The 27,909-nt window shown below is 41.9% G+C and overlaps 1 protein-coding gene across 5 annotated transcripts in view; it reads left to right on the forward strand.

Moving 5' to 3' along the window:
- Positions 1-27,909, forward strand: part of ASPP (Ankyrin-repeat, SH3-domain, and Proline-rich-region containing Protein) — a 558,597-nt gene that overhangs the window by 452,298 nt on the left and 78,390 nt on the right. For all 5 annotated transcript variants that reach the window (XM_080276580.1, XM_080276579.1, XM_080276582.1 and 2 more), the window contains exons 4-7: positions 3,040-3,219; positions 7,605-7,706; positions 17,444-18,018; positions 26,817-26,892. In XM_080276580.1, coding sequence (XP_080132706.1) covers positions 3,040-3,219; positions 7,605-7,706; positions 17,444-18,018; positions 26,817-26,892 — 933 coding nt within the window. The remainder of the gene's footprint in view (positions 1-3,039; positions 3,220-7,604; positions 7,707-17,443; positions 18,019-26,816; positions 26,893-27,909) is intronic.

The raw sequence follows: 27,909 nt of genomic DNA on the forward strand, positions 1-27,909 counted from the left end.
CACTGCCTCCCCAAGACGGGCCTTCATCCTCCGAGCCACAGCCAAGCACATCAGGCACGGTGGAGTCACCACTGGACGTGAGTTTGCGCTTCTCTTCAGAGTTGTCTGCAGTAGGTAGTCCATCACCATGTCCCAGTGACGTTCCCCTAGGCCACCTACATCAGCTACTCTCGGACTCTGACAGTGAATAAACAGCAAGAGCTTGCCACTAGACCACACGGGAATTTACAGTGTTGTGCAGTGAAAAGAACAGTGTGCAGTGTTAAGAAATTAGAATTCTGAGTGCAAAGACCTCAGTGCAGAGTGCAACACTGATTTCATTAAGGTACAATGAAGTGCAAGTAAGAACAGAGTGCGTAGTGTTAAGAAATTAGAATTCTGGGTGCAAAGACTTAGGTGCAGAGGGTAACACTGATTTCATTAAGGTACAATAACAGAGTGTGCAGTGTTAAGAAATTAGAATTCCGAGTGCAAACATTTAGGTGCAGAGTGCAACACTGATTTCATTAAGGCACAGTGGAGCGCAAGTAAGAACAGAGTGCACAGTGTTAAGAAAATAGAATTTAGAGTGCAAATGACAAAATTTGGTGCAAGACTTGATTACTGCAGGTGCTTCAGGTACACCTTTTTACTGTCAGAGTCAGAGGAGGCAGGTTATTCATCGAGATGGCCAGGTACTTGTTGTAAGTACCCAGAATGTTTATTATTGTACTGTATTTTACATTCTTACCTCTAAAACCTCATTCTCTGGTTCCTTTACGTTTATTTCACTCTTTTATGTCCCTTATATGTGGTAGGTGGTGGCGACCATCATCCACTCACTTGATGTAGTGCTGCCTACTTCTTCCTTAGCATTTATCATTCTTTTTCTGTTCCTGCCATCCTCTCTTCCTATTAAAAATCAGAGATTAACCCTAGAACATTATACTTGGTATGGCAGATAGTACTTACATTCAGCTTTCTCCAAAGACAGGTGTTGAGCCTTCGTGGACTACCCAAGGACTTGTGGGGACTTGCAAAGTTGGGTAACCAAATCTTCACTTTCACACCTCCAGCAACCCGGTTTCCCCTCTACCACAGCCTCATTCTGTCACAGTAAACTTTATACTACAACGTAAAGGTAGTTAGGAATCCGTATTTGTACAATAAGCACTGAAAATAAGGCTAAAATCAACGGAGCGTACGGCCGACATGCACTGTGGCGGCGGTCTTCCCGTCACTCAACAAACATTTCCATTTTCACAGCTAAAAACATGTATACTACATTATTTTCAATCATATTACTTCCCAAAAGATCACCACGGCACGCTTTTTATTCTGCCTTACGTCCTCCACTTTATTCTCGTTCCTGTCGGCCGCTTGCACTGACTGGGAAGAGCTAGAACTCGCCATAATCTCACTTTGAAAGCCTGCAGTAAACTGACGCTAAACAGGGGCAAACCGTGAGAAAAAAAGCTAGTGTTACAACTGGGGAAACAAGCGTTTCCTAGTAGCATAAACTGCTTGTGAGAGGAGATCACAGATTTACAGTTCTGAGCGCTCAGAGCGCTGCCATGTATCACAGCCAGGCTGGCCGGGCCGTGGTGGGGGGGGGGACGGGGGGAAAACGTGATATTTGGCAACAACTGAGGTCAGTAGTACAAAGGTAAAGTATGCTAGTTGTAGCTAGAGGGTGGTGGTACTGATAGACAATACCAGCTGGAGCCTGCTTGCCCGCGGTTATTCAAAATTTACTCAAATCGCAAACGCGACGATCCGCCGTTCTGTCCTTTGGGCCGACCGTCGCAAATGCGACGATCCGCGTTTAAGGGGTTAAAACCAATTTTGATGATATTTTAGAATTAAATTTTGTGTTTAGGTTGAATTATATACTGTTTTTAGACTTACATTAATGTGTTTTAGCCATAGGTGGGGTGAACATTGTCATTTTGGGGTAAAGTTTAGGAAGTTTGATTTTTTTCCACTTATTTTTTTATGATTTTCATATTTTATTTTCGGATTTAGGTGAGTTATAAACTGCTTTTATGCTTAGTTTAGCTTGTTTCAAAGCAATTTGGGGGTTTAGGTTAGCTAGAAACTTGTTTTTGAACTCATTTGGGTGGGTTAAGGACTTGGTTGGGGGGGGGGGAATCCCAAGGCTCCCAAACACATCCCTATGCTTTCTGTGTTATAACGTCCCCGTTTAATGATACTGTACCTGGGTTTTCCCAAATGCGTCTCATCGTTATAATGAGGACAGCCTGAATCTATATACTGTATATGTATGTATGTATTGTATTTCATATCATATCAAAGAAAGTCTTTGACATGCTTGCATGGATCAGCCTTGGTTGCCTAATGGCAGCTCTTCATGCTACTCGATCTCTCACTGCCTCCATATTTTGTCCCTAATCTCTGAGGTCACACTCAATGACCTCATTCCAGGTCTAAAAATTTTTGGTCTGCCTTTCGCAGCCCTACCCCTGACGTTCACACGTCTCACCTTCCACGCCTAGTTGTCATCCTCCATCTTCTCCACATGCCCAAACCATCTCCATATACCCCTCTTCATCCCTTACCCCAAAGGTCACAGGATCATCACATTTACTATATTCACTGTGCCCCAGCAAGTAAGAGGTGTTTATTTAGGATTGTGTTTTGATAGTGTTGGGATAGTTTCGATATACCTGTACATCATTACAGCCCAAAGAAAAATATATCCCATATTAGGAGAAGTACTGTCTTATTAAATATTCTAGAAATGAGTTGTTGAGAATGCCATCCACTTAACATCAGCAGTGCAGCAGCTTTTTTCAACTTACACAGTCAGGTTGGAAGGTTAGAATAAAAAGTTCATGATAACATAGAGATAAAATGCCAGAAGTGGATATTAGAGTTTTTACTGCTAATGTTTCAAGTGTATGTAAAGGTACACAAGTTCAAATTATATTTTTTATGAACTTGATTATGTGATATCTGTCTTGACAGTCACTCTTATCACTAAACTTCTCTGCTATACTGTAGTTATTGTATACTTAATTTTGAACATTGTTTGTCCAGTACCGTAATAGTGTGAACCGTGAGGCATCTGCACGAGTGGCAGCTCAACGGGAAACACTAGCAGCACGACGAGAGGAAATCACTCGCATTGACAAGCGTGTCTCAGAGCTCCAGCAGCGACTACACCGCAAAAGACTCCTTAACCAACAACTAGCATCACAGATCACTGCTGCAACTCAGGTAAGGTTGTGCATATAAGTTTATCATACAGAGGCTTGAACTATTAGTGTGAGGGCCAATGTATCAAAGTTTGGTGCCTGTGGTTTGTGCTTATTAATTTTTGGAGCTTGCTATATCTCTATGCTTTGGGTTCCTAGAAAGTCAAATAAACATGTCTCCATTTTCTTCATTTTGTTTTAGTGACATTAATCGTAGGTCAAAAGCAGAAATGTATTTGGCCTCAGTTTTGGCATTTTTGCTAGTAGTGCCTTGGGGTTTGATGACACAGACATACAGTAAACTAGCATGCAACAGGTATTCAGCTACATAATGTGATATTGTGAAGTATTATAGGCTTATAACTTCTCTTTCAGAAAATCATGCCAGTAAACCTTATTACATATACCTATCTTGCAAATGGAAAATGCTAAAATCTGTACACAGAGAACAAGCATCTTCATTAGTTCATTCATTCTACTAATTTTCAGTAATTGCTCCACTGCCAGTGCTGAAGAATCTATCTGCTTACTTTGTACATGATATTTATTGTAATGTCACCCCACGTGCAGAAAGATATTTGCAGCCTAGAAGAGACTGGCCAGCTGAAGTATGTTGCTTTCATGGAAGAATGTTTTAACAAAAATGAAGTCAGTATCTGGGCCAGAATGAAGGTTTAACCAAAGATATGGAAGAGTGCAAGGAAAGTGATGAAGCACAAGCTGGCTGACCAGATAGTGGAACTGAAGGATGACAGATCACTGTTTGCTTGCATGCTGATTGTGGCTTTATCACAGTCAGAGATCAGCCTGAAAGAAGCCATTGGCCTGTATGAGTTCATGGCCCAACCACATGCCCTCTTCACTGTGACTGGTGACCTTCTGCCATGCACAGACAAGAGCAAGCTCATGACCATACTCGAGGAGTTGCTCAACCAGAAGAGAGCTGGTGATGACTTTGGCGAAGTTAAACAGGAACCACAGACTCCTGTAACTGATGGTTGTCCCCTGCCAACCAAGAAGGTGACTGTCGTAGATGGAATGGCAGTAGTATAGGGAATGGAAAGCCACCATGGATCAAGACAAGTGCCCAGTGGGCAGACCATTTTAGAACCACACTGGACTGTAAGACCAAGGAGTACAATGAGATCCATGTAGTGTTTGACCTTTATGATCTCTCATTTTCACTGAAGAAGACTACACGGGAGAGACGCTTGGGTGGAAAGGCCGTAACTACTTACCATACCACGTGGAAGACAACACACCAGTAGGGAAGGTGTCAGCTAAACAGTGTTTATCAAGTACTAGCACCAAAGATGAGCTGACTTTGTACCTCACCAGAAAGCCCTGCAACACTTTCAGGGAAAATCCAAAATTTTCATTGTCACTTTAAGGTAGAATGTCCACTCAAACTGCATGAATGCACAACATCTCCACAGCTCACAAGAAGAGGCTGACACGTGGATAATCCTGCACAGCCTGGATGCTGTTCAAAGAGGGGCAACACAACTCTGCATTGAGTCCCGTGGCACTGATGTTTTTGTTCTTGCAGTTTGACAGTACTATCAGCCATGCAAGGACACCTACTTCATCATTGATGTGGGGAACAAGAAACGAATGATCTCATTGGGACCAGTAGTACTCGTACATGCACTTGGTAAGGGGATGGATGCAGCCTTACCAGGGTTCCATGCCTTCTCTGGAGCTGACCAGACAGGCTGCTTTGCAGGCAAGGGAAGACAGACCTGTTGGCAAGCAATAAACAGGTGTCATGTGGAGGTAGTATCTGCATTTGCTGTTCTTGAGAACTACAGAAAAACTGAGTCCTGACACAGAAAAAAAGCATTGATGCTTTTGTTTGCCAACTGTATGAGCCTGGTACCACTCTGGTAGACATCAGTGATCTCAGGTGGAGGTTATTCATCAAGAAACAGCTGAAAGGCCAGAATCTGCCACCAACATGGGGAGCCTTACATGAAGCCTTGGCTCGTGCACATTTCCAGGCTATGATATGAGATCAGGATCACATACCTAACCTACAGTTACCACCACCAACAGAGTATGGATGGGAGGCAGATGAAGGTCGACTGGTACCAGTTACGACGCGGGATCTCCCAATCCCTCCCACCATTACATGTCTAGTCAAATGCAGTTGCAAGAAGACCAATTGCACGTCACACTGTTCTAGCAGGTCTTAGAATCTCAACTGCTCCAAGATATGCCTGTGTGGAGCAGATGAAGAGGTGTGTGGAAATGTTAGCTAAGGGTATCTGGTGGGGATCAGTGATGATGAGGATGATGAAGATTCTTACACTTAAATACGGTTACTGAAACTCTTTTTTGCGGAAGGTGCTGGGACTATTTCAGTGCCATCAGCCTAGTTTCCTTAGTGACCCCTTTTTTGCGTGTTGTTATTAGGTCTTCATTTTATCATATTGATTATTTTGGTGGGTCTGAATACATGATAGTAGGCCTACTGGGCCTGTTAACACAGCAGTGTAAAACCAAAACTTTGCAAGTTTCAAGGCTAGAAACAAAATGACTAGAGTTTTTTTTTTTTAACAGCAAAATCAAAACTGTTTTGTTCCATTTTTAACAGTTTTTCAAAAGAAATCGTACAAAAAATGTTTAAAGGTATCCTTAAAATATTAATAAACATAATCACACATGTAAAGAGGTATTTAACAAAACTAGTCATCCTGGCATTGCAAGCAAATTTTATGGTGATAATTTGGTACAAAATGTCAGATTTGAGAAACAGGTATGAGAATCTAGTCAGAAAAAATGGAGACATCATTTTTTCAAAGCTCAATCACCCCAGAAGACAGTCCAACCATGCTTCTAAAATTAACATTTCAAAACTATGGAAAAACAATGGCCCCCACACTATATCAGTCTTTATAGATACAGAGGGAAAGCTTAAGTAACATTATAGCCCTATCACTTTCAGGTTATTTTCCTAGATGTTCTGTGACATACAGAAACTTACAGCTGTTGTCATATCCTGCATACTGTGCCACCCACTGTATCACAGACTTGTGAATCCAGCAATACATCTGTAGTAGACAGCTGTGGGACTCACATGGAAATGGGCTAAACAGGTTTGATTATACAGAATGTGGTGTTTGTCAAAATTTGTGGACGGTCTGAAGAGGAACAGTTACTGTTGTGCTGTGGCCCTTGTTTCTGTTGTTTGTTCCAGCAAACTGTTACATGGGTTGTGTGGGTTGATGATACAGTGAGAGTGGGTATCTAGTAAGGTAGGTATGCATTACTTTAAAATCAGTCCTAGTATTTCCTTTGGGTAAAGAAACAAAGATTGTTGGAATCAGGCTGGTGTGTTGACAGACAGGTATATCATGAATCATTTTATCAGGTGTGGGACATCTGAGGGTTAAGTATTTGATGTGGAAAGTCAATCAGTCATTTGTTTGGTTGGAGAGTAAAATGTAAATGGACAGGAGAGTGTGAATTTCAACTGGCAGGTATGGAAGCCAGACTTTAGGTGTTAGGTTGTAAAATATTTTTAAAAATTATTTCTGTGGCTGCCCTCCTCTCTTCCTACTTCATGCTTTCCTTCCTGTTATTTTCTGTTACCCTTCTTCCCACATCAGTTGGCCCTACTGTGAGTGACAGGTCTTATGGTTTGTTGCAACCAAGGAAACCATTTACAGCGGTAGGTGGTGACCACGTAACCAGATCACATGGTGAAGTGGTCTGCTGTAACGCCAGTGTTAACTGGGTGAAGAGACACAGCCTGTAGTTGATGGGTCTTCTCAGCCAGGCAGACTGGGGTTCATTAAAAACAATAGCTGTTGGAATTTGGTAAAAAATGAGCAGTTAGTCTGTGGAGTTGTACAGTCAAAATTAAGCTCAACATGAAATTTTAAACACAGGCAGTTAACCAGGTCTGAAATTGGAATAATTTTTGGACAGCTCTTAGAATGTGACCCACATGTAATATTACTTCCTATTTAGTTTATGCCCCCTGACCTTACCAGTGAATTCACTCATTTCACTATAATGACATACTTTTTATTTTATTCTTACTATCTTCAGATAATTTTATTCATTTTATGTGAGATGTTATGAACTTGAGGAGTTAAATGCAACATTCAGTAACATCTTCACTGTCAGAGGTCCTTTAAAAATTGCATATAATTATTAGGTGTTGATAAAAATGAGAAATGTGCCACCAAACTGAGAAGTTTAAGAATAGAAGTGATCTGAATAACGTAGTATTTGAATGAGGGTGGTGTGAGTTTTTGAAAGGGTAGCCTTATGGTGGAGGACAGGGCAACTTGGAAGTAGTTTGTTTGTAGTCACCTAGTTTGGGATGAAGGATTATGGCTGTAGATAGGTAAATATATAGATATTGTGAAACAGAATCCTCTCTTATTTTCCCACTAGGCCAAGCAAGCTCAACTGAGGGCAGTGCAGCAGAAGGCACTGAAGGAGGGCGTCCATACCTCATCCTCAGTTGATGATGCTCATACCACTGACCATCTCAAGGTGAGCGTCACTTCCAGAGATTATTTTAAAACGTAGCCTAAGGCCCCTACACCCTGAAAGGGTTAATATATTGGCTATTTCTGGTTCTCTGGACCCTACCTCACCCATCCTAGGATGGGAAAACAGGTATGGATAAAGCTGCTGCTGCTGATAATGATGATGGAATGATATCATCATCATCATCATCATTATCGGTTATTGTCATCGTAACTCCCACCACCCTCACCGCCATTTTTTCCCCCAATTGAAGAATAGGGTGAAGTAGGATCCAGAAACAAGGAAAGGGAATGAACAAAAAACAGGAGCACCATCAACAGCATGCCCATTATAATGGGCCAGACAGTCATTCACATATCATTCAGGCCAGCCAAATCCTGACTGTACCTCACATACAGTTGTTAGTTATTCTGCTGACTATAAAGTTAGAAAAGGATTGCCAAGCCAACATCATGTGTGCCTCCATACGGTACATAATTCATTCAGTCCGCTGATCTGCCAATTCCCTAGCTTTATCACCTTGCATATCTTGCTTTCATTCATTCATATATTACTGTATATCCATCCATCTTCTTAATCTGCCACACCTCCCATCTTGAGACTTATATAGCAATGCCTTTTTCACCACCCTGTCTACATTAATTCTTCGTAGTTGACCATACCATCCAGTCACACAAACATATGTTTAAATTTTTTCATACCAGAAATTTCCCTTTCAGAATTATTTGTCATCGTCATCATCATCAACATCATCATTGTCATCATCATCATCAGTTATCAGTCATCATCATCAGACATCAGTCATCATCATATCATCATCATCATCATCATCATCATCATCATCATCATCATCATAAATAATCATCATCAGTCATCATCATCATCATCCAGACCTCCTTTTCCAACCGTGTGTGGGGTGATGTAAGGTCTAGATAAAAAATTGATAGAAATCTGCCCAATTCAATGAGGTAAAAGGTAGGGCAGTGGTTGGGAGCGGCTTTAATGAGACAGGGAAACGTTTGGAAACTCCCTGTACTGTTCTCTGCTGATGATACTGAATTGTTAAGTTAAGATGAAGGGGAACTGCAAGGCTTGTTGAATGAATAAGAAAATGAATCTAAAGGTGAATGTAGTGAAGAGTAAAGTTATGGTCTTTGAGCGAAATGAATTCACTGGATATACAGTGGTGTTGGATGATGAGGATATGGCAAATGTAAGTGCATTTAAGTACTGTACTTGAGTAGTGTGATGAGTAAGGATGGAAGTTTGGAAGGTGAAGTGCTTGAAAGGGTACAAGAAGGACAAAAGGTTGCTGGTTCTTTGAAAGCAGTGATAAGAAATAGGGAAGTGAAGCTTGGACCTTGCTGGAAGGACACAAGTCATGAATGAGAGCAGTGGAAATGAGCTATTTGTGAGGAGCATGTTGAGTTAAAGGAGAGACAGACTGGCAAATGAGGAAGTGATGGAGTGTTGTGGTGTGGATGTGGATGTGATAGAAAGCGATAAGAGAAATACATCAAGTTGATTTGGCCATGTGGAGAGGATGGAGAGCAAGAGACTAATGAGGATAGTGTATGTGAGTGAGGTGGAGGGGGGGGAGAGGGAGGGGGAGGCCAAGGATGAGATGGAGGGATGGAGTGAAGAGGTATATGAGAGAGGGGGGTGTGAGCTGGAAGCAGGGCAGTGAAATGGCGGGGTACTGGGCGACATGGAGGCAATTTGTTTGTGGCCATCAGGGATTAATCTGGCAATAGATAGGTTGATAGAATGAGCCACACTCCCATCCTCTCACCATTCAAGCTTCCAGAATTTAGACTCCACTTGTTAGGTCAGAAAACATTCCACATGTGGCCTCATACTCACCTGTCAGACAGACTCAGTCTGGTGACTGTGAGGTTAAAAAGGGGTGCTAGACACAGGGTCACATTTCTCCATGGAAATTCATCCAAAACAGCTTAATTTCTTGCAAGATCCCTAGCCTCATGAGCTTCTATACTTTTCTTTCTCAGACATTTACATACCATATCTGTCCACCTTCTTTCAGGCCTACCATGTCTCCTTCCACCTTCAGATTTGCACAGATTTTACCATTTTACCATTCTATTCACACCCATTCTTTCCACATGCCTACTCCATTTAAGTACACTCTCTTCAGCAATGGTGTCCACAGACTTCCTTAATCTTCAACTTTCATGGATCACATTACAAGTACTGTATTCCTTATCTTATCCACTCTTCACACGCACATTTCACATACATTCCTAGGAATGAACAGACCAATCTCCACTGCTCATACGCTTTGACTTTTCATTTTCATGCCACACTATAATCTCACACCCTTATGTTAGAGTAGGCACTAAAATCCCTTCATGCAAGCCTCTTGCAGTTGCCATGCTCAGATCTCTGCTTCTTATCAAGGCCATCATATCACCATCCAATTTCCTTTCTTGTGTCACTCTGCTTTCCATTTCTTTTGCACATTTACCTATCATTTCTGTTGCTTCATTCAGGTACAGTACTTAAATTCTCTCACCAATTCAAATCTGTCTCCATTCACCGTAACATTGTACTGGGAATTCTTGTAATGGATTATTTCTCTTGAAGATGTTGACAGACTGAAACAGCTCTGAACAGAAAATTTTGGCAAATCCATGGCATCACTGGTTTGTAAGTACACTATTGTGTTCCATCAATCTTCTTAGAATACTGTTAAGATTTGTCATTTAATGTTAGATAGGTTTCTATTCTCTCATGATGTTACTTGCTTTATATATATATATATATATATATATGTATTATATATATATATATATATATATATATATATATATATATATATATATATATATACCCCGTTGAGTACACCGCTTCCCGTCTGATCAGCGAAGTTAAGAAACGTTAGTACTTGGTTAGTACTTGGATGGGTGACCGCCTGGGAACACCAGATGCTGTTGGCATAACGTTCTCCCTACGTGTCAAGTGGGGTTGGTGGAGGATTAGTGCCCCTCCCTGTAAAACAATTAACTCTAAGCCCTTGACCACCCCGTTTGGGATACATGGCGTCTGGCATTTTATATATATATATATATATATATATATATATATATACGGTATATATCAGCAGCAGCCATTTGAATGTCCACTGCAGGACCAACCTATCTCAGCCAAAGTGGGGACGATACAGCCTATGTATCTCTACCAAGTGGCTTAGGCTGTCTGGTAGAGATTGTATTTAGTGTTAGAAGTGCCTGTAAGTGTGACTGGAATGTTGGAGTGGCATTGTACATGTGTGTAGTCAGTGAACCAAGTGTAATTGCCCCGCGCAAGCCGACTGGGTGCAAGCATACTTTATAGCATGCAAAACTGGTTCAACCACAGCACCCCTTATGTCCGCCAAAGTGGTATGTGACTGGAAGAATGCTCCCAAAGTTTATTACCTTGGCAAGGCTCGAACCCTCGTTCTCCTATGTATGAAAACTCACTCTTTACCACTGTACTACAGAGGCTACATATATATATATATATATATATATATATATATATATATATATATATAATTATATATACAGTGCTTGTCAGAAATATCGAGTGCCTATGGCTGGGCGCGCAATACTTATGGGCAAAAAAGAATCACCCGTTTTTGGTAGTAAAAATTGAGTCAGAAGTTTGCGGTGCTAGCTTGATGTCACGGTACCGTGACGCCTTCCTATGCGCTGGTTTGTTCCCGCCTCAGTTGCCTACGGGCTGCCTGAGAGAGAGGAACTCTGCTGCGTCTCCCTCTCTTTTTGCGCCATTTTTTACTGAGTGTCCCGCAGTGTTTTGGCTTTCGCCACTTTGTTATGGCACCTACCCATGAACTATCGAGGCAGGCCACCGATCAAAGGAAATTAGTGAATTGGTTGGCTTGGCTCGATCGACAGTGCGTAGGTGGTGTGCGCGTTTTTGAGTGGAAAACAGTGGTGACGTTCCCACAAAGAAACCGCGGTCTGGTAGGCCTAGGAAAACTTCCCCAAGGTCTGTTGATGTTTTAAAACGTGCAGTGGAGTCTAATCCTCGTGTGAGTGCAAGGAAAATAAAGGAGAGCAACCCGGAAGTGTTTGGTGAGGTTTCTGTGTGCACAGTGTCTCGAAGGGTCCATGAACTTGGTTACACAAGTCACAGGCCTGTGAGAAAGCCTCTTCTCACTCGTTACCAGCGACTTCGTAGGTTTGCCTTTGCTAACAAATACCTTAACTCGGGTGAGGAGCAATGGTTGTCAGTGTTGTGGTCTGATGAGGCAACGTTTAGTGTAACCTGTAACAGAGGAGCACATGTGTACCGGCGCAAAGGTAGTGACCCACTTGACCCACGGTACGTTGAAAGCACAGTTAAACATCCTGATTCACTCATGGTATGGGGTTGTTTTTCTGGTAAAGGTTTGGGGAAGCTTGTTGTGCTTCCCAAGAACTGCAGAGTGAATCAGGATGTTTATCTGGAGCTTCTGTGTGATCATTTACCTGAGTCCTTCAAGCTAACAGGTGCACGAGTGTTTCAGCAGGACGGTGCACCTGCTCATAAGGCCCAATCGGTCACCAATTGGCTTCGTGACTGCGAGGTATCATTCATTGAAGACTGGCCAGGAAATAGCCCAGACCTCAACCCGATAGAAAACCTCTGGTACCTCGTAAAGAAGGATCTCCAAGGAAAGGACGTGAGCTCTCTGCCTAAGCTGGAAGCCGCCATTCGTGACTCCTGGGACAAAATAGCCCTCCAGCATGTCAGGAACCTCGCCCTTTCACTTCCAAGACGTCTCAGATCAGTGAAGAAGCGTAAAGGATACCCTACGAAGCACTAAAGGTAAATAAAATGCATTATTTATATGTTTTTTCAATGTTGAAAGGTTTGTTTCGTAGGAGGGACGCAGGGCGCTCGATACTTCTGACGAGCACTGTATATATACATATACATATATATATATATATATATATATATATATATACTGTATACAGAAAGCTCGCATAGTACGCGTGATCACAGTGCACGAATTGCATAGTATGCGAGTGACCAAAAATCATAACCATAAAACTTTGAATGTGCGAGTTTAGCCCACAATACACAAGGCAGAGGCAAGGAGTGGCCCAAAACTGCCATTTTCCCTGACTACATGACCCCCCTCCTCTCATGATGTGCCAATAGTGACTTAGAGGCTCGTAGGGTAGGTGCTTAAGAGGAGTCTACGGTAAGTTCTTGTCAAGAACAACTTCGACAGTAACGTTTTCAGCAATAACGGTAAGTTAGAATAGATACCCAGTGTCTGTAATAATGTTTGGATTCACTTGAATGATGGTTATTTTGCGAATGCCAAGTTGTTATACTGCCAAAACGTCCATAACAAGATGAGGAATGAAACAGACAAACAAGAAGAAATGAAGGAAATTGCTGAAAATGTGAGCAGTAGCAAGGAGGAAATGGAGGATCATCCCCTCACCACCTCCCCTGACTCGCCCCCCACCGTCCCCTCCTCCTCCTCCACTGCCCCACCTGACTCACCAGCTGCCTCCCCCTCCACCTCCACAGCCCCACCTGACTCACCTGCTTTGCCTGGCATATTTGCAACCCCCACCACAATGACTGTTGTTGCATTCTGGAAGAAATGTAACGTTCGACAGGCTGTAAATTTCTTCGTCAAAGCCTGGAATAATACAACACTGGCAACTGTTAAACAAGCGTGGTGCGGCGGGGGCAATCTAAGTGTGTTGCCACACCTTGGAACCCCTGTTATTAAAGTCCATCAGGCCTGTTGTCTACTGTTATTAAGGTGACTGACCATATTTTTGTTATTGTAGCTATATCTGTAGTGTATGTTTAAGAAATTTCCCCTTTATTATGTCTCTAAGGGTAAAAAAATATCAAGGTATGAGGGGTACTGCCCATATTTAATTTTTCCCATAAGATTATGTATTCACAATGCACGATTTCACAGTGCGCAAGGACCAGGACCACCCATCCACTCACGTACCGTGCGAGCTTACTGTAAATACATATATATATATATTTGAGGCCCTGCATGCCACAAGGGACAAAGCACCCTGCCAGCCAAAACCTGTTTTTCTCCACCAGCTGATCCCTTAAACACTACCCTGTGCCCTCCTCAAAGTCGCTTTGCTCAGTTCTAATTAGTGCAGTAAGGGTGAAAGTCTGAAGTGAGCAAAGCGACTCTGTGCAGTCATAGGTTAGTGTTTGAGGGAACAGCTGGTGGAAAAAAAACAGGTTTCAAATGGTATGGCGCTTTACCCCTTGTTGCGTGCAGGGCCATATATATATATATATATATATATTCTCTCTCTCTCTCTCTCTCTCTCTCTCGCTATGTATACTGTGTGTATATATATATATATATATATATATATATATATATATATATATATATATATATATATATATATATATATATATATATATATATATATATATATATATATATATATATATATATATATATATATATATATATATATATATATATATATATATGTATATATATATTCTCTCTCTCTCTCTCTCGCTATGTATACTGTGTATATACTGTATATATATTTTTAACTTGTCCGACCCTGGGCAAAGGCTTCAGTGCCTATTCTCAAGTCCCAGTAGGTCCTCCCTGGGGCCCATTAATCCTCCTACATTTCCACATGTCACCACTTCGACACTAACACCCACCATCCATATTGAATACATACTAGGGCTGTCTCATACAGAACTGATGTACTGGTATTAGCGGGGGTACTTTTTTGACATGTTGGTGGGTCATCTGGTAGATCAGAAAAGTCTGCTTTTTATTAAATTCAAATCCTTAAACTGTTCCCTGCCCCAGCCAGGATTCGAACCTGGGTCCATTAGGACTGCAGGCCAGTTCTCTACCAATTCAGCCACTGCCTCCCCCATACACAGACAGCACTCACTTAATGTGCGATTGTACAGCGCGAAACTCACTTAACATGGAAGGCAAAATTTGATGCCAAAATTTAGTCACAATGTGAAAATGATAGACATTACACGGACGGAGGTAGGTGCTCATATTTTTGAGAACCATACTACTTGGCAACGATAGACATAACATGGCCAGAGGCCCCAAATTATGGTTCAAACAATCATAACACAGCAAATTAGGGTCATAACGCGGCGGGAACAGACATTATGCGGCCAGTGATAGCCATAGCGCAGGTTGCATCAGCCTATGACATGTGGCTGTCATATGTCTGTGTGGGGTGCCTTCTCGGTCCACTGAGCATTCCTGCCCCAGTTGAGCCTACCTTCTCCCCACACTCTGGCTGCACATGTGTTCTGTGTGATCTTTGCTCTTTGCTCTTTTTTTTTTTTTTTTTTTTTTTTTTTTGGCCACAAAAGCCCACTCCACCTCCCCCCAGCAAGCCCACAACTTCTTCCATTCAGGGTGAGGGTCCTCCATTGTTTGTATGTAATGAAGTCTTTATTAGGCAGGTAAATGTCCTGGAAAAAAAAAAAAAATTGCCCCAAAAGGTGAACTTGGGGCTGGCGTGGGTACTATGAAATCCTTTAACATGTAAACATATGGCCGTATAATGCGAAATTATCGTAAAGCGGGACCTTCTGGGTACAATATTCACGTGTTATGTGAGCTCTTACTGTGTATATATATATATATACATATATACACTCAAACCTCGATTTAAGGGACCTCAGTTTAAGGGATTCCAGATTTAAAGGACTCCATATTCTCTATCTATTGCCAGACGCCTCAGTCCCGTTTGGGGTGGCCACAAACAAATCGCCTCCAAGTCGCCCTGTCCCACGCCATTTCACTGCCCTGCTCCCAACTAGCACACCCCTCTCTCATATACCTCTCCACCCCATCCCTCCATCTCATCCTCGGCCTCCCCCTCCCTCTCCCCCCCTCCACCTCACTCACATACACTCTCTTCGTCAGTCTTTCACTCTCCATCCTCTCCACATGGCCAAACCACCTCAGTGTGTTCCTCATAACGCTTCCTATCACATCCACATCCACACCACAACGCTTCTTTATATCCTCATTCGTCAGCCTGTCTCTCCATGTGACTCCACAGGCTCCTCTTAAATAACTCATTTCCACTGCTCTCACTCTTGACTTGTGTCCTTCCAACAACGTCCAAGCTTCACTTCCGTACGTTAGAGTTGGTATCACAATACTGTCATGTGGTAACTTTTTCACTTCCTTGCTCATTTCCCTGTTTCTTATCACTGCTTTCAAAGAACCAGCAACCTTTCTTCCCTGCTGTACCCTTTCAAGCACTTCACCCTCCAAACCTTCATCCTTACTCATCACACTACCCAAGTACTTAAACGCACTCACATTTTCTAATTCCTCACCATCCAACCTCGCTGTACATTCACTGACTTCACCTCTCTCAAAGACCATCACTTTACTCTTCCCTACATTCACCTTTAAATTCCGTTTCTTACACACTCTCCCAAACTCATCCACCAAGCCTTGCAGCTCCCCTTCGTCTTCACTCAACAACACAGTATCATCTGCAAACAGCAGTACAGGGAGTTTCCAAACACTATCCTCTCTCACCAGGGCCACTCCAGCATCCACTACCCTACCTTGTACCTCTTTTATTACCCCATCCATGTACAGATTGAACAACCATGGAGACATGACACATCCCTGTTTCAACCCAACTTTCAAAGAGAAAAATTCACTTAGTTCACCATCCACACCCACTGCAGCCTTCGCACCATCGTACATACTCTTCACAGCATTCAACAACTTCCCATCTACTCCATATATTCTTAACACTTTCCACAATCCTTGTCTATCCACCCTGTCATATGCTTTCTCTAAATCCATGAAAGCTGCATACAACTTCTTTCCCTTCTCTAGAAACTTTTCCACTAAAGATCTAAGAATGAATATCTGATCTACACAGCCTCTTCCCTTCCTAAAGCCTCCCTGTTCTTCTCCAACTAATTTCTCTGTTCTTTCTCTAACTCTGTCAATAAGTATCCTACCATACACTTTTTCTATTATACTAAGAAGACAAATGCCCCTATGATTACCACACACTTCTTTTTCCCCTTTTCCTTTGTACAAGGGAATAATTATACCTGACTTCCAATCGTCCGGGACTCTACCTTCCTCCCAGGCCAATCTGCACATCTTCCACATCCATTCTATTACTATCTCTTCCCCATGCTTCAGCATTTCACCACACATTCCATCAATTCCTGGGGCTTTCCCCGATTTAACTTTCTTCATTGCTTCCACAACTTCTATCCTACTGATTTCTTCCTGTCTTCTCACCTCCCTCCTCCTCCCAGCCATTCCCCAGCCACTTATACTCGCATTACATCCATCCTTTATGTTCAACAATTCCTTAAAGTGTTCTCTCCATCTGCTCACTTTTTCACTCTTCTCCACTAGTAATCTACCATTTTTATCTTTCACTCCCCTGCTAACTTCACTTCCAGCCTGTCTTACTCTTTTCACCTCTTTCCAGAACATTTTCTTACAGTCCCTCCACTTTACACTCAAATTCCTTCCAAATTCCTCATCCACTCTCTTCTTACATCAATATTAAGGTTGATCTTAACTTGAAATATTCATTAACTTCCCTCTAAGCATAGCCTTTTGCCCTGTGTTTGTACTCAGTTTGTTGATTCAGTACTTTGTCCATATTATACAAGTATTACTGTACACCCTTGACTGATCAGAGATAGTGACACATTGATTTTTACAGATTCCTCGTGGTGAGGAGCTGGGAGAGTTTGGTCCAAATAAAAGTGACCCGAAGTACCAGACACTGCCATACAATACCAAGTTCTCTGTCACTGCAAAAGCCAGGCCAGGTGAAAGTGACTCTGCTCCACCTACCCCAACTGCTACTGGCCCAGCAACCTCTACAGTTTCTTCTCCAGAGTCCTCAACTTCTCTTCCAACCACTGCAGTTCCCTCAAGTGAAGTTTCAGTGGCTCACAGTAGTGACAGTGGACAGACCACAGTAACATCATCTAGTGCCAGCACCTCCAATAGCAACAGCAGCAATGGCAACAGTGTGGTGACAAGGACTGTACACAGCATCCCTACACACCCACCCTCTCGTGGTCTTGCCCATGCTCCCACGCCTACCACTTCCAGTACACAGCAACAGCAACAACAACAACAACAACAACAACAACAGCAGCAGCAGCAGCAGCAGCAACAACAACAACAACAGCAACAGCAGCAGCAGCAACAACAGCAACAACAACAGCAGCAGCAACAACAAGCTGGCACAGCACTGAAGCAGTTACCCAATCCTGCTATGACCCCAAGGTAACAATACATTTTACACTGTTTGTCTTTGTCTCATTTTCCATTGAAATAATTGTACAAATTCTGTTTTACTAAAGAAATTACATATGTTTCAGATTGTAGGTGGTGTAATGATGGCACAGTATCAGTATATTTTTACCTCCACGAGCAAAGTTTGAGGGAGTTATGTATTCACCTTTTTTTTGTCTGCGTGTTTCTGTTTCCATATGATATCTCCAAAAGTTATCAATGAATTTCAATGAAATTTAGTGGAGGGGTGGACTATGGGCCAAGAAAGAATTAATTAAATTTGGGGGCAGCTCTGGCACATGATCTTTTTTTTTTTTTTTTTTTTTTTTTTTTTTTTTCCGGTCAAAAAGGAACCAAAAGCCAAGAGCCCACAAACCATTCCTTTGAAGAAAACAACAACAACAACAACAACAGAGAGCCAAATTCAAGATATGTTCATTTTGAGATGCCTGGACATGCTGCATTTGAAAGATTGGAGATCATAGGAAGTAGGAAATACAGACACAGGGAGACAGCTCCAGAGTTGACCTGATGCATAAATGAAGGACTGGGAGTAACAGTTAACGCTTGCATTAGAGAGTTGGACAGAAAAGGGATGAGAGTTTGTTGCTGGATGGGTGCTACACGTCCATCGTAGAGATGGAGGGATGCAAGCAGACATTTCAGAGGAGCAGTGACCATTGAAGTAGCGATAGAAAAGAGGTACAGATGCAACAGTGCAGTGAAGAGACAGAGGTTGAAGGGAGCCAGTAAAAGGAGGAGAGTTAATGAGACAAAAAGCATTTGACTCACCTTCTTGAGAAGAGCTGTACAGTATGTGGGGAACATCCCCACTCGAGAGAGTTGTACTCTACACAGGGGAAGATAAAACCTGTGTATAAAGTCAACAGCTGTGCAGGACTAAAGAAGGTATGGAGTTGGCTTGGCATACCTAATCTCTTGGAAGCAGATTTTACATGTGATTTGATATGATCTTTCCAAGATAAATACCGAGAAAATGAAACCCCAGGTATATTTTAGGATGATGCAGGATTGAGCTGGACATTATTAAACATGAGTGGGTACTCCTGAGGAAGATGTCAGGTTGATAGGTGTAAGATTAGGTGTGCCATAGCTTCATCCCTTGTTTGTTGAGGTAACTGCTGAGATGGACGTTTCTTGAATCGAACAGAGAGGTGAAGGATGGCATCATCATTGTATGAGTGGATAGGGTTAGATGTACAGCTTAGAAGGTCATTGATAAATAAAATGAAGAGTTGGTGATAGGACAGAGCCCTGAGGAAGACCACTGTTGATAGGTCTAGGAGAAGAACGGTGTCAGTCTACAACGGCAGCTATAGAACAACCAGAAAGGAAGCTGTAGATGAAGGCACAGATAGAAGGATAGAAACAGTAAGAGGGCAGTTTGGCAATTAAAGATGTATGCCTGACTCAATCGAAAGTCTTTGAGATGTCAAGTGCAATGGCAAAGCTTTTGCCAAAGTCCCAAAAGAAGGATGACCAGGAGTCTGAAATGTAGGTGAGAAGATCGCCAGTGGAGCGTCCCTAACGGAACCCACGCTGATGATCGGAAAGAAGGGTGTGATAGGAAAGATGCTATACATTTTTTCTGTTAAGAATAGACTTGAAAATTTTTGAGACACAGGATGTTAAAACAATTGGGCATTAGTTAGAGGGTTGGGAATGGTCACCGTTCTTTGGAACAGGCTGAAGGAGAACAAACTTCCAGCAAGAAGGAAAAGGTACTAGTTGATAGGCAAAGGTGAGAGTTTACCTAGGCACAAAATAAGTTCTCAATGAATTTCAGTGGAAGAGTGGGCCATTGGCCAAGGAAGAATTTACTAAATTGGCAGAGGTATGCACTGTTTGAGTGCTTTCTAGTTTCTGTTTGTGATTCATGCTTGAGAGGATTTCCTTCATGTGGTGGCACTGATCTTAGATATTCAAATATCCTTCAGCCCCCTGCATTTCTCCTGAAATGGAGATAATGGACTGCCAGAGAAAGGCAGCTTCAGCCTGCATGCCATCAGGTTCACATTTCAGATGGGCCTGGAGCTACAGCTATTACTTATGCTACTGTTGTTTATTTTCATTTCACTTTTTATGTATTTATTTATTTATATAATATTTTTAAAGTACAGTACATCATTTTTGCACCCTCACAAATCTGAGGATGCCTCCATTCCAACCATAAGTGCAAGGTGTAGGTTTTTTGGTACAGTAATGTTGGAGATTTGATTTTTAAAGTGAGGTTTAATGACACTGGAAGATAGATAAAGCTAATACCTCCATTTTATTCAGGAACATGTATATACAGTTACAACACCAATTTTCTGACACCCTTGGTTTCCAAGCTGTGCCAGATAAACCATTTTGCTGGACTGACCGAGGTACCATAAGTCTATCTATCTATCTATCTGTTGCCAGACGCCATAATCCCTTAAGGGGTGGCCACTTGACTTTGAGTTATTTGTTTTAAGGGGAGGGGCACTAACCCTCCACCAACCCACTTGTTCACACGTAGGGAGCACGTATGGTTTGGTTATATGGTTACCACCCAGCATTGTACTGTAAATGGTTTCTTGGCTTACAGGAAACCATTTGGCATGTCGCTCAATGTAAAGCCGCCTGTAAAGGAAAGAAAAGCAATAAGAAGTGACAGGAAAGATGGGAGTCACTTGTAATAATAGGAGCCCCCACAAACTCCTTAAAGTTGCCAGTGTTCGCCGGATCACTAAATTGCGTGGGGTCACTACCCACTCAGAGCTGGTATACCTTCCTTAAAAAAAATTTCTGTCGGGATTATTACTCATGCATAATGCATTATACCAGTATTATATTCATCGTAGATGTTTTGCTGATGCCCTAAATGAGATTTACACTGAAAAGCTCTCCATGGAGTTTACTAAGAAACATGAAAGTTTATTGTGTGTTTTTGCATTCAGCACAGTTTTACCAAGTGTTATGAATCTCAGTTGTTGGAAAAATATATCATACGGTTTCCAAAGATCGTAATATTTCATCTGGCAAATCCTGACATGAGTCTGTCCATTATACACTTAATAATAGTAAGAATTGTACGGCTGAAATCTTACGGGGCCGAGATTGGCCAACCCAAATTTTTAAAGGCATGATATTTCTCTTGCTTTGAGAAAACATATCAGTTCTGCTACAGTCTATTTTTCCACATATATTTTACCTGCGCAGTGGACAATGACACTATATTTTCCGTAATCATCGGGTAATTTCAAAAGGCACGGGAGTCAGGTGTGGTGTATACACATCATCAGCGCCGCCCTGGGCCCCTGGCGGCGGGCGCACAAACTATGCCACGCTACCCATGCCATATGAGCTCAGTGGCTTCATACGATCTTCTATTGTTTAAGCACCATATTTCCTTCATTTCTTGTGTAAAATGCAATTTCTTTATACCCATTTACAATTTTTCCTTATAGATGTACATTCACCACCTAAAAACATGAAAGTGATCAATACTTAGGCAACATAACAATCGCATGTAGACTGTCCCTAAACTGAGATGGATGCAACCTTCCATTTCTATTATATTTTGATAAAGAAGCCATTTTTTCTCCAGTTTTATATGTAGATAAATAAAAAAGTATCCTATTTTCAGTAAAGTAACACAAAAATTGTATATCAGAGGGTAATTCAAGTTGATCCCACGTTTGCATTTTACATTAAGTTATCTGGCGAGCGGTGGCATCTTTTTCCAGTTTGTGGGGGCTCCTATTCAGCAGGGACCAATGGTGGACACATATAATAATTCAGCAAAACACCTCTGACTCACTATCCTTCAGTGTAATCACACTTGTGTTCTAATTTAAGTTCTTTATGGAACGACTGAGCCCGGTTCCATATCATGCTGCCTGACAAGTTCACATCATCACTCTGACTGTTGAAACCATTTCCTCATCACTTGATCATTCTTATTATTCTTACCATCACTCATAGATTTCCTGATGTTCATTTGCTTCTTTGAATCACTGTCTGCATAGAATTTCAGTATTTTTCCTTTGCCACCATATCCTGCTCTGTTGTTTTTGTTTTAGCATTATAAAAATGTCCTACTGCATTAAATCCCCCAAATAGCTGTTGATACACAACTGTAACTGAACATGTGAGTAAAAATATACATGAAGATATGGGCAGCTGGTGCAATATATACTGTATATATATATATATATATATATATATATATATATATATATATTGCCAGATGCCTTAATTCTGTAAGGGGGTGGCCACAAACAAATTGCCTCCTTGTCACCCTGTCCCCCGCCATTTCATTGCCCTGCTCCCAGCTCACACACCCCCTCTCTCATATACCTCTCCACTTCAGCCCTCCACCTCATCCTCAGCCTCCCCCTTCCTCTCCCCCCCTTCACCTCACTCACATACACTCTCCTCGGCAGTCTCCCACTCTCCATCCTCTCCACATGGCCAAATCACCTCAGTGTGTTTCTCCAAATACATCCTATCACATCCACATCCACACCACAATGCTCCTTCACTTCCTCATTTGTCAGTCTGCCACTCCATGTAATTGCACATGCTCCTCTCAAATAACTCATTTCCACTGCACTCACTCATGACTTCTGTCCCTCCAACAAGGTCCAAGTTTCACTTCCATACATTAGAGTTGGTGTCACAATACTGCCATGTAGTAGCTTTTCACATCCATGCTCACTCCCTGTTTCTTATTACTGCTTTCAAGGAACCAGGAACCCTGTTATACCCTGTCAAGCACATCACCCTCTAAACCTCCATCCTCACTCATCACGCTACCCAAATACTTAAACACACTCACATTCTCCATTTCCTTCTCATCCAACCTAACTGCACATTCAGTGGCCTCATTTCTTTCGGAGACTATAACTTTACTCTTCCCTACATTCACCTTTAGAATCTGTTTCTTACTCACTCTCCCAAACTCATCCACCAACCCTTGCAGCTTCCCTTCGTCTTCACTTAACAACACAGTATCATCTGCAAACAACAGTACAGGGAGTTTCCAAACACTGCCCTTTCTCATTAGGGCCACTCCAACATCCACTGCCCTACCTTGTATATCTTTTATTACCCCATCCATATACAGATTGACCAACCATGGAGACATGACACATCCTTGCTTCAATTCAACCTTCAAATGGAAAAATTCACTTAGTTCACTATCCACATGCACTGCAGCCTTAGCACCCTCATACATACTCTTCATTGCCTTCAGCAACTTCCCATCTACTCTATATATTCTTAATACTTTCCACAATCCTTGTCTATCCACCCTGTCATATGCTTTCTTTAAATCCATGAAGGGCATGTATAACATTTTTCCCTTCACTAGAAACTTTTCCACAAAAGATCTAAGAATGAACATCTGACCTTCATAACCTCTTCCCTTCCTAAAATCTTCCTGTTCTTCTCCAACTAATTCCTTTGTTATTTCCCTAACTCTGTCAATGAGTATCCTACTGTATTCTTTTCCTATTACACTAAGAAGACAAATGCCCCTATGATTACCACACACTTCTTTTTCCTCTTTTCCTTTGTAAAAGGGAATAATGATACCTGACTTCCAATCCTCCGGGACTCTGCTTTCCTCCCAGGCCAATCTGCACATCTTCCACACCCATTCCACTACTATCTTTCCCCCATGCTTCAGCATTTCACCACACACTCCATCAATTCCTGGGGCTTTCCCCATTTTAACCTTTTTCATTGCATCCACAACTTCCATCCCACTGAATTCTTCCTCTCTTCTCACATCCCTCCTTCTCCCAGCCACTTATACGTGCATTTCTTTCATTCTCCATGTTCAACAATTCCTTAAAGTGTTCTCTCCATCTGCTCACTTTTTCTCTCGTCTCCACTAGTAATCTACCATTTTTATCTTTCACTCCCCTGCTAACTTCACTTCCACCCTGGCTTACTCTTTTCACCTCTTTCTCGAACATTTTCTTACATTCCCTCCACTTTACACTCAAGTTCCTTCCAAATTCCTCATCCACTCTCTTCTTACTCTCCCCCACTAATATTGTCACCTCTCTCTTCTTCTCTACATATGACTCTTTCCTCCGTCTCTCAGTTTCTTCCACATCCCTATTTCTCATCCACTCACTACTGTATATGCTTTCTTCTTTTGTGCCACAGCCTCTCTCACCTCTTCAGTCCACCATGCTGTTCCCTGCACCCCCTCTCGTCTTCTCTTCACTCCACACACCACCTCACATGCTGCACAGATTTCTTCTGTTAATATCTTGCACACACCTTCCACGTCCCCCATCTGCTCCAGTCTATATTTACCCAATTGCTACTCCACTTTCCTCCTATATTCTGCCTTTTTTCCATCCTTTTGTAACTCCACCCTCCCTGAATGAACTACTTCCTCCTGTCCTTCCCTTCTTCTATTTCTCAATTTCATTTGAACTTTGAAACTGACATCCACTAAGTGGTGGTCCGAAGGTCCACTCCCCCAACCTCTATATACTCAAGCATCCATTACACACCTTCTCATCCTTTCATCCACACGGACATAATCAGTCATTGCCCTCCATTCATTCAGTTCACCACCCACCCTTCTCATCACTCTCCACATATACCTATGGATCATTTTGTGCCTGAAGAGGGTATTAGCTATCACCATTCCCCTCCTGGCACAGATGTTCACTAAAGCACTGCCATTCATATCCATCACTGCAGGCACACCCCACTCACCAACTGCTCCATCCACTTTAACATTCTCTACTTTTCCATTCATATCTCCAGTCAAAAACACTCTCTCATTCCTTTCAAAGTTTTCCATGCATGCTTCCACATTTGTTCAGAACACTTCTCTCACACTGCATGCACGATCTTGCGTTGGCGCGTACATGCACACAATCGCCCACATTTGTGTTCCAACTTTCAATCTTACCCACATAATCCTTGAGCCAACTGATCCCTACTCTCTTATATTCTCCTTACATCTGTTACTCACAACAATACACACTCCTTATTTTACCTTCTCATTCTCACCAACTCCCTCACATATACCCCATCCACACTCCCTTTCTCTCACACTCTCACCTCTCCATTTAGTTTCAGTTAATCCACATACAGCCACTTTCGCATCCTCAAGCGCCTGGACAATCTCTCTTTTTTCCACCTCACCATTTGCACCCCTTATATTCCATGTAGCTGTACCTATTCGTACTATGTCCTTTGCTGGGTCCGTAGTCGTCACTTTTGGTCAGTCGTGGTCCGATGTTTCTTGTTCGTATTTTTAGTTAGTTGTTTTCCAGGGAGGGGCACTAACTCTCCACCAACCCATTTGTTGTCATGTAGAGAGCACGTGTTGGTTGGTTATAAGGTTACCACCCAGCGTCATAAATGCTTTCCTGGTGTACAGGAAATCATTTGGCTTGCCACTCAGTGTAGAGCTACCCTAAAAACTGAGTACCATTACACTAAGTGGTGGATGATGGGTGCCCCCACCTACCACATATATATCCATCCATTATCCAATCCTACGTTGCCCCATGAGGAGCGTAGGAGCCCAGGGCTAGGCAGTTGGTCCTGACATTTAAGATGAGAGTGACCAACCTCACTCATCCCTGACTGGCATTACGCGAGTAATAAACCCCAACCATCCCTTGGATATAAACCTTCGCTGGCTCAATCCGATTGGAGCACAATAATTACCCACTAATCCACCAGGTGCCAAAATTTGGTTATATGGTTAACACCTAGGTAGTAAATACTGTAGTTTCCTTGTGTACAGGAAACCATTTGGCTTTTCACTCAGTGTAGAGTCAGCCATAGGCAGAAGGAAGAGGAAAGAATGAAGGAATGTAAGACAGAACAGGGCTACCACATATATATATGTGTGTGTGTGTGTGTGTGTGCTGTGTATGGAAAGTTTTTAATGCTCTAGCCGGGAGTCAATCCCAAGACTCATAGATAGGAGCCAGGCTCTGTGTCACTACAATGGCATGTTAAAAGTTAAGACCTGAATTCTGTGAAGAACTAGGTAAATCCATTATGGGAAGATATTTTTCAGCCTAAGCTAATACGATGACACATACGAGTATATCAGAGTCATGTTGATTTTTGCTTAGCCCCATGCAATTCGGCAAGTGATATAGCAGTTTTCTCCTATCCCAGCCAGTACAGACACCATTGTATATGTTGGTCATGCCTGCACATGTGAAGAGTTTTTATTATATCAGCCAGTACACGCACCTTCTACATTTTAGAGAATCACGCATTACACATGCATACTTACATGGAAATTTTTTAATGCTTTGGCTGGGAATCAAACCCAGAACTCCTAGATAGGAGCCAGGTTCTGTGTCACTACACCATGGCCTGATAAAAGTTAAGCCACTTGAATTCTGTGAAGAATCAATGGATACAGTATTTTTCAACCTGAACACATATGATGACACATTTCAGAGTTATCTGGATTTTTGCTTAGTCCAACCCAACTCACCTAGCACTCTTAAAATATCCCAGCCACTACAAGTACCAACCAGTATGTTGGAGAAACACGTTACATGTGTGTACACGTGCGGAAATTTTGTTAAAGCTTTAGCTGGGAATTGAACCTGGGACTTGTAGAGTCAGGCACGATGTCACTGCAGTACATTGCAAGTTCTATCTTATCCCCACTTCCACAAATCTGGGAATGCTTCCATATTCTGGTGTGCATGCAAGTCTTTGATTTCCTTGTAGAGTTTAATTTCAATGTATTTGGTATTATAGTATGATAGTGATGAAGGCTTGATTTTCAGAGTGTATGGGCAAGGAGCACAACAGTTTAGTCAGCGGTCTCAGCCCATGGGTGGTGCTGCTCTCCCTCTCAACCAGGTACCACATGCATGCCACATATTAACTCATTCAACCCAGTAATGTCTTGTCATTTCATTCTTGTCATCATCTTTGTATTTTATTCAGCCTGAATAGGCTTCTAAGTGGAGGAGTTAGATATCACTATAATAAATCTCAGCAGTACAATAGGGGCTTTCTAGTTAAATAAAACCATTTGGTAGCAGAAAGAATAAATTGATAATTAAGTCACTTGGATTCCTGTACTTAAACATTCACCATACTGCAGAGCTTGGAGGTAGTAGTGGTGTAATTAGAGGCACACTTGGCTTGTAACAGAGAATTCTCAAGTTCAGTTCCTAAGGTTACCAAGAGGGTTTTTGAACAGGGTTTCATTACACCTGTTCATACATAGAACTGAAGTAGGGAAATGGATTTTTTATTTGACAGTTGTGTGTTGTAATCTGGTGGTATTTTTGATGGGTGCTTTCCCTGTCGCCTATGCACAGAGCTGCATCAGAACATTGTCACTTTGCACAGACTTTAAAGTTTCACGGACAGTACAGTACAGTATGGTAGAGTGCAGTGTAGATGTTGTCAAGCATAGAAAAGCATTTATCACCTACAGATAGCCACAAGGAAGTGATAGGCATGACAGAAGTTGTAGTTCTTATGTAATGTAATAATTAATGGATGATAATGTATATACACTCTTGGCAGTGTATGTAGTGTGAATAACTGACCGTATTGATTGTCTGCAAAGTGCATATTTATTTTTCTTTAATTTAATTGATGTTAACCTAGGGAGTTTGTTGCATTGTAATATTTGCATCACAGTAACATATAAAAAGTACAAAATTTTTCATATTTGCAGGGGATACTTCTGTTTTGGATATAAGATAAATATGATGGTAAGGCCAGTTGCCTTTAATGTATAGGAGGATAATTTTGAAGTTGTTGCAGATACTGAATTAACGTAATGGTCTTGACAGATGGCACAGTAATTCTGCTTAAGTCTGTATATAAATTAAAGTCACTGTGAATCGTCTGGAATGTTGT

Source organism: Coenobita brevimanus, chromosome 65 (genome assembly GCF_032717465.1).
Source record: "Coenobita brevimanus isolate Jiangsu-jjx chromosome 65, ASM3271746v2, whole genome shotgun sequence".
Taxonomy (NCBI): domain Eukaryota; kingdom Metazoa; phylum Arthropoda; class Malacostraca; order Decapoda; family Coenobitidae; genus Coenobita; species Coenobita brevimanus.